The sequence below is a fragment of the Solenopsis invicta genome, chromosome 13 (genome assembly GCF_016802725.1).
Source record: "Solenopsis invicta isolate M01_SB chromosome 13, UNIL_Sinv_3.0, whole genome shotgun sequence".
NCBI classification, from domain to species: domain Eukaryota; kingdom Metazoa; phylum Arthropoda; class Insecta; order Hymenoptera; family Formicidae; genus Solenopsis; species Solenopsis invicta.
In genome coordinates this window covers 11187085-11203216 of record NC_052676.1, presented here as the reverse complement: position 1 = coordinate 11203216, position 16132 = coordinate 11187085, and the positions used below count along the sequence as shown (strand labels likewise).

The 16132-nt window shown below is 34.6% G+C and overlaps 1 protein-coding gene and 1 long non-coding RNA gene across 2 annotated transcripts; both read right to left on the bottom strand.

The window, feature by feature from the left end:
* Positions 1–3150: 3150 nt before the first annotated feature.
* On the bottom strand, positions 3151–3658 carry LOC120359419. Its single transcript, XR_005576178.1, has 2 exons — positions 3570–3658; positions 3151–3258 (listed from the first exon to the last, which is right to left on the bottom strand). It is a non-coding gene; the product is annotated as an uncharacterized LOC120359419 (long non-coding RNA).
* Positions 3659–3868: 210 nt separating this feature from the next.
* Positions 3869–7398, bottom strand: LOC120359418. Its single transcript, XM_039456811.1, has 6 exons — positions 7134–7398; positions 6749–6991; positions 5962–6054; positions 5578–5736; positions 4428–4568; positions 3869–4215 (listed from the first exon to the last, which is right to left on the bottom strand). Exons 1-6 carry the CDS (start codon positions 7321–7323, stop codon positions 3887–3889), a joined length of 1155 nt encoding a protein of 384 aa, XP_039312745.1. The 5' UTR covers positions 7324–7398; the 3' UTR covers positions 3869–3886.
* Between the last annotated feature and the right edge of the window lie 8734 nt (positions 7399–16132).

Genomic DNA, 16132 nt, shown 5'->3' with positions numbered 1-16132 from the left:
CCCGAGGTTGCCGCGCTGCGGCGAACTCCGAGGGCCGTGAAACAGGCCGCGATTGGCCCGCGCAGTCGAGCGATTGCGGTCGAGGTATTGACGGTTCGCGGCGCGGCGAACGGTTCTGCGCTGCGCGAGCGTCGACTACGGTGACGGCCTGAGTGGCCTCATCTCGCGGGGTGAACACTCCGTCAGGTACAGTGTGCCGGACACGGGAGCGGTGTCGGCGGGATCGGTCCCCGAGAATGCCCGGATACGCACGGAACGGACGGGTCGACTTGGCCGGACGACAAGAATGCCCGTCGTCCGGCTAAACGGAACGGATAGACTGTGCGGCAAGAATGCCCACCGCACGGCTGAGCGGATCGGATTGGCCGGACGACGAGAATACCCGTCGTCCGGCGGAACGGTTCGGATTGGCCGAGCATACCCGGCCTCGGGAACGACGAGTATCCCCATCGTATTGAGATGGTGGCTGGGATACGGGTACTCGAGGAGGAGCTCGAGGATTTCCGACCTAGGAGGCGCCGAGTATGCCCGGCGCTGAACAGGATCTGGTGAGATCGGATGGTCTGGGAGATCTCTGCTACGGCAGTGTTCTCAGATGGGACGGGATTTTAGCGCATGCACGGTGGATTCAGCATCAGTAAAGTATTTACTTTCATTAAGTAAAGGTATTAATGAGTAGTATGAGTACCCTTGTTAAGTGGTCTAATCAATTTAATATATTGCACAATTTTAGAATCTTTTAATAGTGAAATTAAGTGATGTTTTCGCGTAAACATTCTCGCGCATGCGCAAGAATCCCGTCCCATCTGAGAACACTGTGCTACGGTTTCCCACTGCCAACTTATATACTGTCTTGCGCGACTGGAAGCACCAATCAACGCGCGCGGCCGGGCTGGCCGCAGTAGGACCGCTTACCAAACGCGGCGCGTGGCGCACCGGTCGCGCATAGTAGCACGTGGTCGCGCCGCGGTTTGCCGAGCGTACAGTCGTGTTCATTATAGTTGCGACACTTTTTCTTCGATGCGTTTCTGAACGCGCAACTATAACGAGAGCCGAGAACATGATAGGTTCTTACTTATGGATCCAACCAATTACGTTTGCCGCTCGATGAGCAAGGCTACATTCCAAAAACCATCAAAGAAAAAGTGTTGCAACTATAATGAACATGATTGTACGCACGTGCTCGGTTCAAGTACGTCGGTCGGTTTGTAAAGCTGGTGTGACGGCACGGTGGAGGGGCGTAATGTTACAAAGGTTATGATATTATTAATTTAAACATACATTGACATTAAGCAATATTTTATTTATTACAATTTTATTACATAATATATAACTTTTTAATAACTTTTTTACATTAATCTTTAAAAACAAAATTAACACAAACCTTTGGCATCTATTAAAACAAAATTAACATATTTGATAACATTACATAAAAACAAGTATCATTGATAATTCTTTTTCTAAATAAAATGTCACATTGTATGATTAATACGATTTTTACAAAGTTCACGTGGTTCTACGCATAATTACATTAGCACAAACTGTTATGTTATATATCGGATAAACTAATACATGGTAAATTTAAGTCTTGTAACATATCACATATTTCAATTTCTGTCTCTTCTATATTGCCGCCATCAACAGTACTTGTGCTAGGATAAACTATTCTCGAATTAAAATCAATCCACTTAGTCGCTATGAAACTAGTACAACATAGAAATTGTTTGCATAGAAATTTGTTTTTATTTTTATTAAGCTATCTAACATTTCAACTAGCATCTTATTACGTGCTTTAGTTTTGATTGCATTCATTATGAAAAAAAACGCGTTCGACAACTGCGTTGCTCGACGGTAATAATAACAGCTCGAGTGCAAATAATGCTATTTCCTTAAAAATATATTTATCGCCTGCATTTTTGAGTGAATAAGCACATGACCAGAATGAGTAGCAATCGTTTAATACATTTTCCCCAAAGATTTTAGCCTAATTAATGCTTAATAATTTATTCCACTTGGACTCGAGTAAGCCAAGATCATTCGGTTTAGTCATTTTTTTGAGAAAAGGCAAGTCTTTAAATTTAAGTCTAGTTTGGCTCAAACAAAGTTTAGGTAATAAAAATATGAGTTGTTGAAAGAACTTCAAGTTGATTGGCAATCTTTCTATCAATTGTAAACTCAGTCTTTTAATAAAACTGTAAGCTCGCATTTCGTTATTCCTTTTTTCATTATTTGTACATTGTTTATAACAAGCGGTTTCATACTTGACTATATACCTCTGGACTGCTAATACCTCCACTTTTCCATAAGATAAAAGGAGAGGTTTGAGAATCTAAGATCTCAGCGAGTCCGGAAATTGTCCAAATTGAGAACTATTTAGCTATATTTCAAGTAAGAATCGGTACAATCGGTACGAATAACTCCGAATAAATAATTGACTGATTCAAAAGTATTACTAAATAAAAAAATAATTTGTTCTTGTTTTGCTAACCCATACAGCACAAGTAGATACTGAGAATGTTCGAAGGATATCGCAGCAGTAGATTGCGTAAATTCTCAGAACATTCGAGATACGTACTACGATTTACTGCGAACGTACTCAGAACATTCCTATTATCGCCCTGTCCAAATCGGGGGTGTCTACTGAGAATATCCCGCAGTAAATACCAAGAATATCTCAGGTATCAATATAGAACCACGGATAGAATATGCACGGTATACACTTATTACGTTCGATTAGGGTTAAATAATTGGTACTCTTTTATATTTTATAAATTTATATTTATTTATATGTGCATTGTTATGTTATTACAAAACAAGAAAACGAAGCAAAATTCGTTGAGCTATTGGTACGTATTGCACAAATACACAATTGGTAATATACCATCAATCACTTTCACTTAATTCCTATACACGGAAAACTAATATTGCAGACCAACATTTAAAATAAACTTTTAAGAAAGGAAACATGGTGCTACAGCATCTCGACAATATTGCAAAAAAGACCAACATTTAAAAAATAAAACTTTTAAGAAAGAAAACATGTTGCTACTAATCTGACTCTTGCGCAAAAAGATAAATATTCATATTCATTGCCGATTTACAATCTAACGTTTTCCAAAGGCACGTTTTCCAAAGGCACGTTTTCTTGTCCTTGTTCTTTGTTTCTCGTCATGCGTTCCTTGGCATGGGCTAGCCATATTTTAATCGGAGCTGAAATTTGGTCGTCTGTCACATCAACAAATGATTTTCGTATCACATCTGAAAAAAGAACATTTTTATCGTTTATTATTTCTAAATAGTAGAACAAATATGTCTATGCTAATTTAATTTTTGTATAATATTATTAAATTTTTAATAATTTAAATTCAGTTACAAATAATTATATGCTCTATCTCTAATATACACAAAACATACTTTAATATATCAATATATTGATGAATATACGTTTATATTAATTAATAAATTAATAAATTATTACAAAATATTTAAGAACATATCTTTCAACTTTTACAGGATTTATAGTATTCATTAATAAGAAAATACAAATTGTTTTTAAATATTTTACTTACTTGTAATTATTTTGCAAATTTCTAATTTGGAAAATATTTGTTTCTTTTTTGCACCGTACCAACTGTACTATCGCCAAGTCATTAGAGACCATTAGTCTCATCAGTCGCAAACATGATGTTTTCATGTTTTGACACAATATAAATGCCAGTTGTGTCGTCTGAAAGATTTGTAAATATTTAAAACAATAAAAAAACGTACAAAGTATAGAATGTATGGAAATAAACACAAGTGTAATAGATCAATCATATTACACAAATAAATCCCACTTATAGCACCTCAAATCAAAGCGATTCATGGTGGTTGCAACCTGGGAAGATTAATTGGAAGGTTCAATGTCTAATATGACTGGCCTATAATATGTATTAAGAGATGGAAGTCTATAACATTTTAAATCCAAACTTACCATTTCACTTCGATAAGATGAATTATTTTTTAATTTTGTTTCCATCGCTTCAAGATCGTTTTCATCCTTCAATGGCAGATCTTGCAAAATATCAATTTTTTGTCTTTCTTTCGTTTCGAAAGTACCAGTTGAAAGTTTTGCAACCTGCTTTTTCATATTTTTTATGTCCGTGTGCATGACATTCATTTTCATTTCCATATTCGTTAGTTTTCGAATTACATATCGTGTAGAATCGTTTGATTCTAAAAAACATTCGAAACAGATTCCATTTATGTATAAAAAGAAGATAACATTTTCAAAAATTCTAAAGATTAAAAATATGAAAAATGTAAGCTTATCGAACTGCAAATAAAAAATAGAACGCAAAATTTTTTCATAATAAATACATTAATAACATTATAACTCTAATATATATAATAATCCTAAGTAAAATAGAAACTATTTGCATACTTACTTCGTTCACCATCATTGTAATTTGGTCCTAGTACTTTAGTCTTCTTTATTCCTGCTAATGACATGACTGAAGCATTAACATTATCATTATCGTCATCATTACATGATTCTTCATCTTTCGAAACATTTTTATCTCGTGCATCTAAATGCAATAAAATATTATTACTATTTCAATACAATTTTAACACATTGATCTCACATTTAGTACAACTACAAATACTAGAATAAAAATATGAAAAAACCCAGTGAAAACAATCTAGTCAAAATGATGTCAGAGTGACATGAAATTGATGAGGAGTATCATGTCAAAATGAATGATTAAAATGATGGCAATATGACTGTATATCGTCCCATACCGTAATGGTGATTTTAACTGTCATTTTGACATCTGTTTGACGTCAAGATGACAGTCAGCCTGTACAGGAATATAAATGCACGATTAAAATTAAATTATATTAAATGAGAATAAAATGAAGACAAAATACATTACATACGGTACAACAATTTCACAGATAAGTTAACATTACGAATATAAATTTCAAAAAAGCAATAACATGGATGAAACAAAGCCTTAACATTCAAATCCGAATAGCATAAAATTATCTACAATAAAATTAAAATGTTTGCATATAAATAAGAATAAATTTTATTTGCATTCCAGAGGATCGATTGTACTTCAAAACTTAGTAAAAATTACAAAAGTGACCAAATTCATCAGGTGTTAAAAAATGAAATTGTTAATATTCTAGTATATTCCCTCACTTTTGTAATTTTCAACAAGTTTTTAAGCACACAATCTACCCCTAGGTAGAACAGGAAATTTATGATAAAACTTATAATAAATGATTTTGCCATTATATTGACAACATTTTGAACTAAAGGTTGTTTTCAGTCAGTTAAAAAAGATATCACAAAAAATTGTTGCAAAATAAATTGCACAGAATAACGTTACGTACAATGGGGAACAATAATGGGTTCCCTTTCGTTGTAGATGAGTGCACTACTTCTAGGCTCGCAATTGGCTGGAAGGTAGAAATAATGCGCTCATCTACACCGCGAACGGAATTCATTAATGCTCCCTACTGTACAATATATAAATTTATGAATAATTGTAAAATAAAAAGTAAAATAAAAATTACTTGTATACTAACCTTCATTAGAGGTCAAGCTCGGACTTAATACAACATCATTATCTTCATCTCGCTCAGTACTTTCAATACTTACTAGGTCGTCTTGTTCTTCTTCTTCTATTTGATAATTCCTAGACCCACCGGGTCTAATGTAACCAGAACTAACAACTGGTGATGGATCTGAAAGTAATGAAACAATGTAACCGCTGTATATATTATTTATACAGTTTTCAGATAGATAGGCTGTATTCAGCGAAAAAAGCAGCTCACTGAGTGCTCACTGAGCTGCTTTTCCGCTGAACGTAGCCATAGATATCCAAAATATAGATATACTCAGTTATAAACCCAAGATAGCCACTTATAAATTTTTTGTGTAAATCTCATTTCAACAAAAATTATACTTACGAAAATCGTTCTTTCCTACATTGGACTGATTGTTTGATGCAGTATTTTTCATTGTCTTTGTACTCTGTCTCTTATATGATCTGTCATCAAAACCTGAAAATCATACAACAATACGTTACTGAAACATTATTCTATTATTTTTTAGTGTATTAATATATATATCTATATATGTATAATTAAATCATAGATAAGGACCTTCAAAAGTTCAATAAATGAGACGTCAGGGCAGTAAGGGTCAAGACGCCGATCCTGGGGAATAAATTCAATAGAATTTATTATTTCTCTTCACATTCCAAACAGTATTCGTACGTTTCGGCTCAGCTTTGAGCCATCTTCAACCGTTGCAATAATTAGAGCGTTCTCACTTTCCTATGGCGAGTTTCATAATTCAACAGTTAAAAACACAGACTAAAAGATCCATATCAATCGGTCTCGCCATAGGGAAGTGAGAACGCTCTAATTATTGCAACGGCTGAAGATGGCTCATAGCTGAGCCGAAACGTACGAATACTGTTTGGAATGTGAAGAGAAATAATAAATTCTATTGAATTTACGCCCCAGGATCGGCGTCTTGACCCTTACTGCCCTGACTTCTCATTTATATATGTATATATATATATATATATATATATATATATATATGTATATATATATATATATATATATATATATAAAAGCAAATGTCCCGACTGACTCATAAACGCCCAACGCAAACCCCTAAACTTAGAAACAGGAAATTCGGGGAGTATATTTTTCCGTTTAAACTAGTGCTTTATAAAGTTCTTACTTTTTTGTGCATTTCCGGTATTTTTCAAATGTGTAACTTTGTTTAAAAATTTTGGTACTTTTGGCATACTGTCTAATATACTAGTGTCATCTGACAGTTCATTGCTGCTCGCTGAGAAGTTCATATCTTTTTTAGCTCTATTTTTTCTTGTTCTCTTGCGAGATTCATCTTTCTCGGTATTTGATGTAAGATCAGACTCTTCTTCGGCTCGTTTACACTTTTGTCTTGCCACGTCATAAGTCACTGCAACAAAATAACGTAATGGGAATAAAAACATGTACCATTGTCCTATAATTATTAATAGACATCAACAAACATTAATATTGCATGTGTAAAACAAATAATAATACACATATATTTCAGAAACAAATATAATATTACTTACTATATGTCCCATATATTTTTCGAATAGAACATTTTGACCATGTAGATTCCGGCTCCTCCATACGTTTAACTGCTTTGTCGTATCTAGCAGTACTAGTGTAAATAGGCCAAAAACCTTCCTTCAGATCTTGAGTCAACCATTTGTATGGAACTACTGAGAGTCCATCTTCAAATTCAACGACTGCGTACATCTTCAACGTGCCAGCGATTCTGTCTCAATACATATTACATTTTGCTATGTATCAATGGAAAAACTGCATATTTGTCATTTTCATATGGCAACTTCACATATTTTCTAACAACATTTTTTAATGGCCACGATTTCAATTCTGAGCATGAGTGCACACTATAAATTTCAAGTAATGATGATGGACAAGGAATATTATATAAGTCGTTTCTTTCTAAAAATTCGCGACCTATAATGACTGGAACATTTCGCTTTGAACAGTGTGCTATATTTTCTATACATACAATGGCACCACAATTTAAGCCGCAACAACTATCCGCGAGTGTCCCAGCTTTCAATGTAATTCCGTTATACTTCACTATTTTATATTGTGGATTGTTACAATTGGAAACAAGTGGACCATCATAATGCAAATTTGTTAAATTTGGGTGTACCAAAGCAGAACGTGATGAAAGAGAAGTTGATAGTGATAAATCCGAGTTTATTTCTTCTTCAAAATATCTCCGCACAACTTGTTGTAAAGGTCTTTCTGTTTTCCTAATATATTTCTTCAATGTTTTCATATCATTTTCAAATTTAAATGCAGTAAAGTTGTCAAGCGGTCCAAATCTTTTAACGTCATCAACAAGATGCACAAAACTGTGAATATTATGTGAGATATTCTCAGTACCATATAGTTTCTTAAATGTTTCAATAAAGAAAATATCAAATCTTGCGCATAATTTATGTATTGATTTAAATCTGGTGAACAAAGAATGCGAATAACCACATGTAGCGTCATAAAATTGATATATACGTTTTTCTTTAATATCGATTTAAAAGCCAGTGGACCCGTGTATAATATCAGTCGATATTCTGTAGCTTTCCATAATTTCACACAATTCAGTGCTCGTGGCTTTCTTGCAAATTCTACAGGTATTGCAGGCTTCAACAGTGTTGTTAAACGTGTAGAAATTTCTTCAACAGCTCTATTTTGTAGCCGATAATCCAATTTCCCAGAAAGCCATAAATATATTATTTTGCGCATAATACCTAAGAACACCAAGTGCATAGGATCTAACGGAATATTAATAACAGGCTTAAAATGTGGTATTTCTAACAAACTGCAGGTGATATCTGGCTTGTGATAATTATCGTCAGTCTTTCGAATGAAATTGTTATCTGTTCTAGGTGGTGCATTGATTTGTGGGAAACATATTCGGTTTCCTACATATTCTCCTTCTGTTTGACACTTAGTACAGCTGGAATAACCGGAATGTCCTTTTACACACATAACAAATGCTTTCGCTGGAGTATCACAAATTAAAGCCTCAAGCCTGCAATTTATATTACGACCATTAATGGTAATACCGTTTTCGCACATATCTTTAGCCTCGTCAACAAATTGCTTCAAAAAATCATTGGCATTTGTCGGTTTTTCATATCCATAATAAAGTCCAATTACAAATACATTATCATATGGAAGAACTGAACCTAATATGGGCCAGAACTGTTGTGATGACGATTTCGACAGTGGTAATCCATCAACATTGATAGTTATTTTCACACAATCAATATTATCCTTTGCGGATGTCAATATATTTAATACAGATTTAAGTAATCCAAAATGGTGATATATTCCCGGAGTTACTGTGCGTATCTCTTGTTCTCTCGGTGTTCTTAAAAGTGATCGTGCATCTGTCGACAATTTTGAAAAACAAGAGTGTTGTTTTAATATTTGAAGTAATGCTCTCAGAGCAGTATGTGAGCTGTGATGCTTGATGCTCTGTAGCCCAGACAGCAAGGATATCTTTAAAATCGCTATCTCTTGTATTTGTATCTCTTGTATTTGTATTATTCTCATTTTGTTCATTAATAGTGCCATTTTCAATTGCATGCGTTAATGTACGTTTATGTATCATATGTGAATATATTCTAGAATCATTATTTAAATATTTTGATTTTTCATCATTATCACTATGTGATGATACAGTTGTATTGAAGAAACTATCATATATAAGTTCTGATTCTTGTGCAGCTAATTGACGCAAGCGACTTTTTGATACACATGCAATGTCTTTTCTGGGCAAATTTCGTTTCATTATCTGTTAAATAATGTTATATTAATCATTATTTGAAGACGGAGACAGAGGGAGAGTATTAATACTTTCAGAGTTTTATATCTTATTTTTAGTTGATATTATTATACTGTTTTATAATTTTCATATTATATTGTACATAATATATTATTAATTAGTATAAATTCTATTAAAATTATGCATTGTTATTTTAAATAACGATAAAAGTATTAAAATTAAAAAATATATACAAATGTAATATTTTAAAAATGTTTTTTTAAGGATGTTCTGAAGGCACTGTCCCAATCAAAAGTATGCAAAAAATATTTAAAACATTGATATTAATTCTCCAGGGATACAAAGACAAAAAAATGTATACAAATAGCAAATCTAATAGAACGTAAAAGACATAGATTCAGTAACTGTAAGGCTGATTCTACGATCAGTCGTATGTCGAAATCGAATGTCGGAACGATTTTCCAAATTTTAATTTAATAAACAAATATGACCCTCGTTATAAAACATATAAAATTCGTTATCTCTTTGGACTGGATTAATCGCACAACCTGGTCCAAATCCCGGGTAAATAACTTAAATGTTTTGACCCCAAAACGAACGAATTAACTTAATTTCGACAGAACGTGACATATGACACACGACTGATTGTACAACCTAAATAACTGTTACTACTATTTCTTTTCCAAAGAAATGTAGAAAAAAATGTTTGTAAATTGTTTCAAATGTTATATTTTTGTTTGTTGATGATCTACTTGTATGTAAAATTTCATTATATTAGTAACATTTTTTACCCAAATTACACAGTGCAGTCAAAATGATATCATTTTGACGTCATATTGACCCAATATTACGTCATTTTTTTGTCAACATGATGTCATTTTCTCTCTAAATCTGAATCAGTGGATATCACTGCCAATCAGTGCAAAGTATGCTAAATCAATGCCATTGGATAATCAGTGACAATCAGTGATTATTTAAACTGAAAAAATCAATAAATTTATCGTGTATTTATTAATGACAATTGCGTATTTATTACGATTTAAGAATGTATTTATTAATACACTGATCAATAAAAACTTTTCAATGATTACCAGTAACTTTTCATTGACTTTTAGGTTACAAAAATCACTGATTTATCAGTGCAAAGTATGCCACTGGATAATCAGTGACTATAATATTCACTGATTCAGATTTAGAGAGTTGACTGTGATGTACTTACTTGGGTAATGTTTTCGATTTTGGGTACATTTTTTTCCGTAACGCCACGAGGTTACGTGTTAAAATTTGGATAATTCATAAATTTGCAACGCCGGTTGTCGACTCTGAAAAATATATATTAACAACAGTGACATTAATTTGTGCCGATTCTCGCTCGATTCACTATTTACGAATTATGATAATAAACTTACCAATATTTTCCGTTCTTTACAAATGTTTCTTGTCCTCGCTTGCGTGCACGTACACTAACAACTTCGACAACTCCACAAGATTCTTTTTCTTTTTTGTATAACTCCACACAAGATGTCCGACCGCCGACGTCCGACTTAGGGACCCTCAAGAGAGGGATCGGACAACGCAGTGCAGGATGCGGATTGGCTGCCGCCATTAGAAGGAGACTTCCTGTTAGGGCCTCTTTCGGCCAATCACGGTTAGAGCTAACCGAAAGGTTAGTCCATTGGAATTCTAGAAAGATGAACGAAACATGTTTTTAAAAATATTAATGAAGCAGAATCGCAATATTAATGGTAAATAATTTTATTTCTTTACGAAAAAGATATAGTTGTCGGAATTAGAAAGGGAATAGGAATTTTAATGTAATACAAATGCATTTAAATACTGCCGCGTTAGTTAAATACACTGCCTGTATCCCTATAATGGCGGCGGATTGTCCGATCCCTCTCTTGAGGGTCCCTAGTCCGACTTGTTCGTGGCTTCGTGCGCTTCGTGCCCGCTCGACTCTCATCGGGGCGGACTTCGGCTCGCCTATGCGCGCGCATCAACACGCCGCCTTCGGACTTAGCCGCGATTCGACGTCGTCCGTGAAAGCAACACGCCGCGCCGGACTATACTGATCCGTATATTAATGTATATATTCTGAGTAGTAGACAAGAATGGACGGAAAATAATATACTACTGTGAGATATTACTAGTACATCCTGAGAATTTACGAAAAATAATGTACTACTGTGAGATATTACAAGTACATCCTGAGAATTTACAAAAAATAATGTACTGCTAGAGATGTTATAGAAATGTTCCAGATATATTATATACGGTACGTATCATCTACAGTACGAGTACAGAACATTCGAATGATATCATGTGCTGTATGGGAAATTATGTAATAATACGAGATAAAAAGTTGTACGAGTAATTAAATGTAATCTGTGAAAAATACAAATTGATTTAAAATTAATTCGAAAAAAATTTTTTAATTTAATAATCGTCAATTAATAATAAAATAAAGTATGTACATAGTAAATAATACAATAAAATAAAATATGTGTAAAAAGAAACATGCTAGTAATAAATGTAACTAATAATAAATAATTTTTTAAATTATTATTACTTGAACATAAAAAAAAGAAAGTGTTTGAAATATGAGGTTCACATCTCATAAAATCTAACTTACCTGTAAAATAACACAGTTTTAGATTTTGTTGAAGCAGTTCCTGCAGAATTGTATTTCATGTTTTTATTATTGCACATTTCCACAGAACAACAACGAAGCATTTTTATATTTTTGTTTGTACAACATAAATGGATCAAATAATAATAATCTCAACATGGTCTTGGTACCTTTGACTATACAGTCTCAAAGAGTCAAAGGATTGTATCGATTATTACTTGAAATGCAGCTAGGTAATTCTTAATTTGACCAAACACTTCAAGAGGATCCACTTGTCGAGGTCTACGTCCGGGAAATGCTCAAACTAGTGCTGAGTAAAACAAAGATAAGTAGCCAGTCTTTATCTAAAATTTATGACAGATTAGAAACTCAATGTGCCTTAGAATCACTAGGAGTTACAACGGATATGTGCGCAGCAATGTTGTATTCATTAGTCGAGTCGTCGTTGCTGGAAGATCTCCTACGTGTGTAGCAGATAAATCCTAAGGCAATTGAGTCCACTACATCGAAACAACGATTGGATGAGCTGATGATCTTCCTACAAGCTGAAGTATTGAGTGAGGAAGGAATTGCCATGGCAGTGGACGAATTTAGTCTCATAGATGAGCAATCGGTTAGTCACGATAAATATAAGAAGAAGAATAAGGCCGAATCCAAGGAAATTGTAACAGCTGCTGGACTTCTTTCTACAAAGGAGGATAAATATTCCTGTATATTCTGCAGTCAGAATCACGACAGTGAGGAGAAATCACATTATTACAAGGAGAAATCACAAACAGTAAAAAAAAAAAACGCTTGTTATCACTGTCTGAAAACGGGTCATAGTTATAAATTCTGCCGTTACAAGGAAAAATTCGAATGGTGCGGCAAAAAACACGTATTAATTATGTGTCGCAACGTAACATCAAATGTATCCCAAGAAATTAGTCAGTAAAAAAGCTAGTTAAAATACAAGAGCAGCCTAACCTCACTAGTATCTCATTATCTTGTGAAGTATTTTTACAAACACTGCAAGTCAAATTAATTAATCAAGGAAAAGAACAAGTGGTTCGAGCTGTTATCGACAGGCTCGCATCGGTCATACATATTGGAGCAGCATGCCATAGAATTAGGTTACGAGGTTGTACGTGAACAGCAAGTTGTTCATATGTTGTTTGGCGGCTTGAAATCCAAACCACAGCTACATACGGGATACAAAATTTCCGTACAAAGTCTAGAGAATTCATACTCCTGTAACTTTGTAGCTCTCAATCAAGATATTATATGTTAAAATATTCTATCTGTAAGTAAAGGACCCTGGCTTCAAGAATTACAACGAGAGGGGATAAAACTTACTGACATTAATAACAATGAACCGATAGTTATTTTGATGGAATCAGATATTGCAGGAAAATTAATAACCGGCAAGAAGAAAGAACTCATGTGCGGGACCGTCGCCATTGAAACCTTACTCGGTTGGACGTTAATGAGAAAAACGAATGTTCAAACTACACAAAGAGAAGATTCTACGCTTATGGTTGTCTCTATGTTTACCTTAGAAACGGATATTGCCGACCTATGGAAATTAGATTCGTTAGGCATTATGGATCTAATTATGAAGAAAACTAAGGAGGCACATCAAGAGAAAGTAAAAGAACATTTTCGACAAACTGTCAAGCTAAATGAAGAAGAACGTTACGAAGTGTCACTTCCTTGGACGGAGGATCATCCGCCATTGGCAAACAATCATGATGCAGTAAAACGACGGCTAGAATCTATGTCTAAAAAACTTTGTACACAGAGTCTTTACGATCACTATCAAAAGGTATTCAACGAATGGTTAGCTGAAGGTATTATTGAAAAAATACCAGCCAATGAAGTAAAGCATAACGGTTATTATCTTCCACATAGACAAGTACTTAAAGAAGGTAGCACCACAAGAATAAGGCCAGTATTTGACGCTTCAGCTGCTGATAACGAAGGACTGTCACTTAACATGTGTTTAAAGATTGGTTCTAATTTAATCGAATTAATTCCTAATATATTGTTGCGTGTTAGACGACATAAGCTAGGAGTGGTTTCGGACATTTGTAAAGCCTTCTTGCAAATCAGCATTTCGCCTGAAGATAGAGATGTCTTGCGCTTTCTCTGATGGAAAGAGACGTGCCCAGAAGAAATAGAAGTATATAGATATCGAAGAGTAGTTTTCGGCGTATCCAGTAGCCCATTTTTATTAGGAGGAACCATCGAGTATCACTTAGAGCGGACATTACAAAAAACTACAACAGAAGAAGAAAGAAAAGTTATTCAGCACTTACAAAAATCCTTTTACGTCGATAATTGTGTGACTAATGTTAAATTGGAGAAGGAATTACTCTTATTTAAAGAAAGAGCTGTACAAGTTATGACGAAAAGAAAATTTAATCTTTGAGGCTGGAAACACACTGGACAAAAAGAAGCGGAAATATCGACATCTGTACTTGGATTAAAGTGGAACAAAGAAGAGGATACCTTAAGTTTAGCTCCATCATTACTAGAATTACAAATCACTCCAAAGATCACAAAAAGAGCGATACTTTCAGCTGCACAACGAGTATTTGATCCTATTAGCATAGCGTTTCCAGTATTTCTAAAACTAAAATTGCTCTTACAAGAACTCTAGTCGCATAAAATTGATTGGGACTTTGAAGTACCAGAGAATATCAACAATGATTTCAGCGAATGGCAACAACAGCTTTTTGGTTGAAAGAGTTGCGAATCCCACGATGGGCCTTCAGACAAGACGATGAGACTAAAAATTTATCCTTCCATATATTTGTTGATGCAAGTCAAGAGGCTTATGCAGCTGTTTTATTCGCCCGTACGGAAGGAACGGAAGACGTGTATGTACAGTTTACAGGAGCCAAGTCGAGAGTTGCACCTACAGGAAAAACGACGATTCCTCGGTTGGAATTGCTTGCTGCAACCATTGGTTAAACTGTGGCATTCTATCAAAGATTCTATGGATGTGAAAGAAACAGATGTCACAATCTGGTCGGATTCCACAACAGTCCTAGCGTGGATAAAAAGAGATAAGCCGTGGAATGTTTTTATATCTAATCGAGTCAAAGCAATACCCAAGTTATCAGACCCAGAACAATGGTTTCATATCCCGGGAAATCTGAATCCAGCGGATCTCCCGTCGCGAGGATGCAAAGCCAAACATCTAATAGAATCGCATTGGTGGGAGGGCCCTCAGTGGCTTAAATTATCCAAGAAACAATGGCCTTCAGACGACAGTGTTGGAGATGAAGCAGAGATTAATAAAGAAGTGAAGAAATCAGCAATTAACAAAGAAGAGGAGATCTTATTAAACAATGTGATAAAAAATATATGTATGCTCGTTTTACAACAAGAAGAGGACTGGTACATGAAGAGGCAGTCCAAGTATTTGAAAATAATTCGAACAATAGCATGGATTTTTCGTTTTATTAATAGTTGTCATACACCTCAAGCAAAGAGAACTTCAGATGAATTGACTACTAAGGAGTTTACTACTGCAGAGTTTGTGGTGTTAAAATTGAGCCAGCAAGAATTTTTTAACGGAATAAGCAAGCCAAGATTGAACACGTTAAAAATTTACGAAGTAATAAACAATGGTATTACCTACAAACGTCATAAAATTCAAAGAATAGAAGCTATTTCCGGAGACCTACCAAACGAACGAGTAAGAGACGCTAACATATTTGAAGTTGTTGGAATAGTTATATGGGTCCCTTATTCTTAAGAAAATCGCAGAAAGTGTGGATTTATTTGTTTACGTGCGCAGTTTATAGAGAGATTATTTTTAATCTTTACAGATAATGGAACGAATTTTGTGGGAACTTGTAATCTACTCCGCAAAATTGATTGGAACAAAATCAAACAATTTAACACGTCACACAAAATAGACTGGCGTCTGAATCTTCCTGAATCTCCCTGGTGGGGAGGATGGTGGGAGCGCTTAGTCAGAATTACAAAAGACTTACTTAAAAGAACACTAAAGAGAGCCTGCTTATCATATGAAGAGATGAGTACAATTTTGTGTGATTGCGAAGCCATTATCAACTCATGTCCACTAGGATATTTGGCAAATAATCCAACACAATCAA

Bases quoted from the DNA above. Each gene is read 5' to 3' on its own strand.
- LOC120359418 (XM_039456811.1), bottom strand. From the start codon at position 7,323: ATGTACGCAGTCGTTGAATTTGAAGATGGACTCTCAGTAGTTCCATAC. The intron at 6,992-7,133 runs GTAAGTAATATT...ATTTTGTTGCAG, and splicing joins AAAAATATATGGGACATATA to TGACTTATGACGTGGCAAGA. The intron at 6,055-6,748 runs GTAAGAACTTTA...TATGATTTTCAG, and splicing joins TACCGGAAATGCACAAAAAA to GTTTTGATGACAGATCATAT.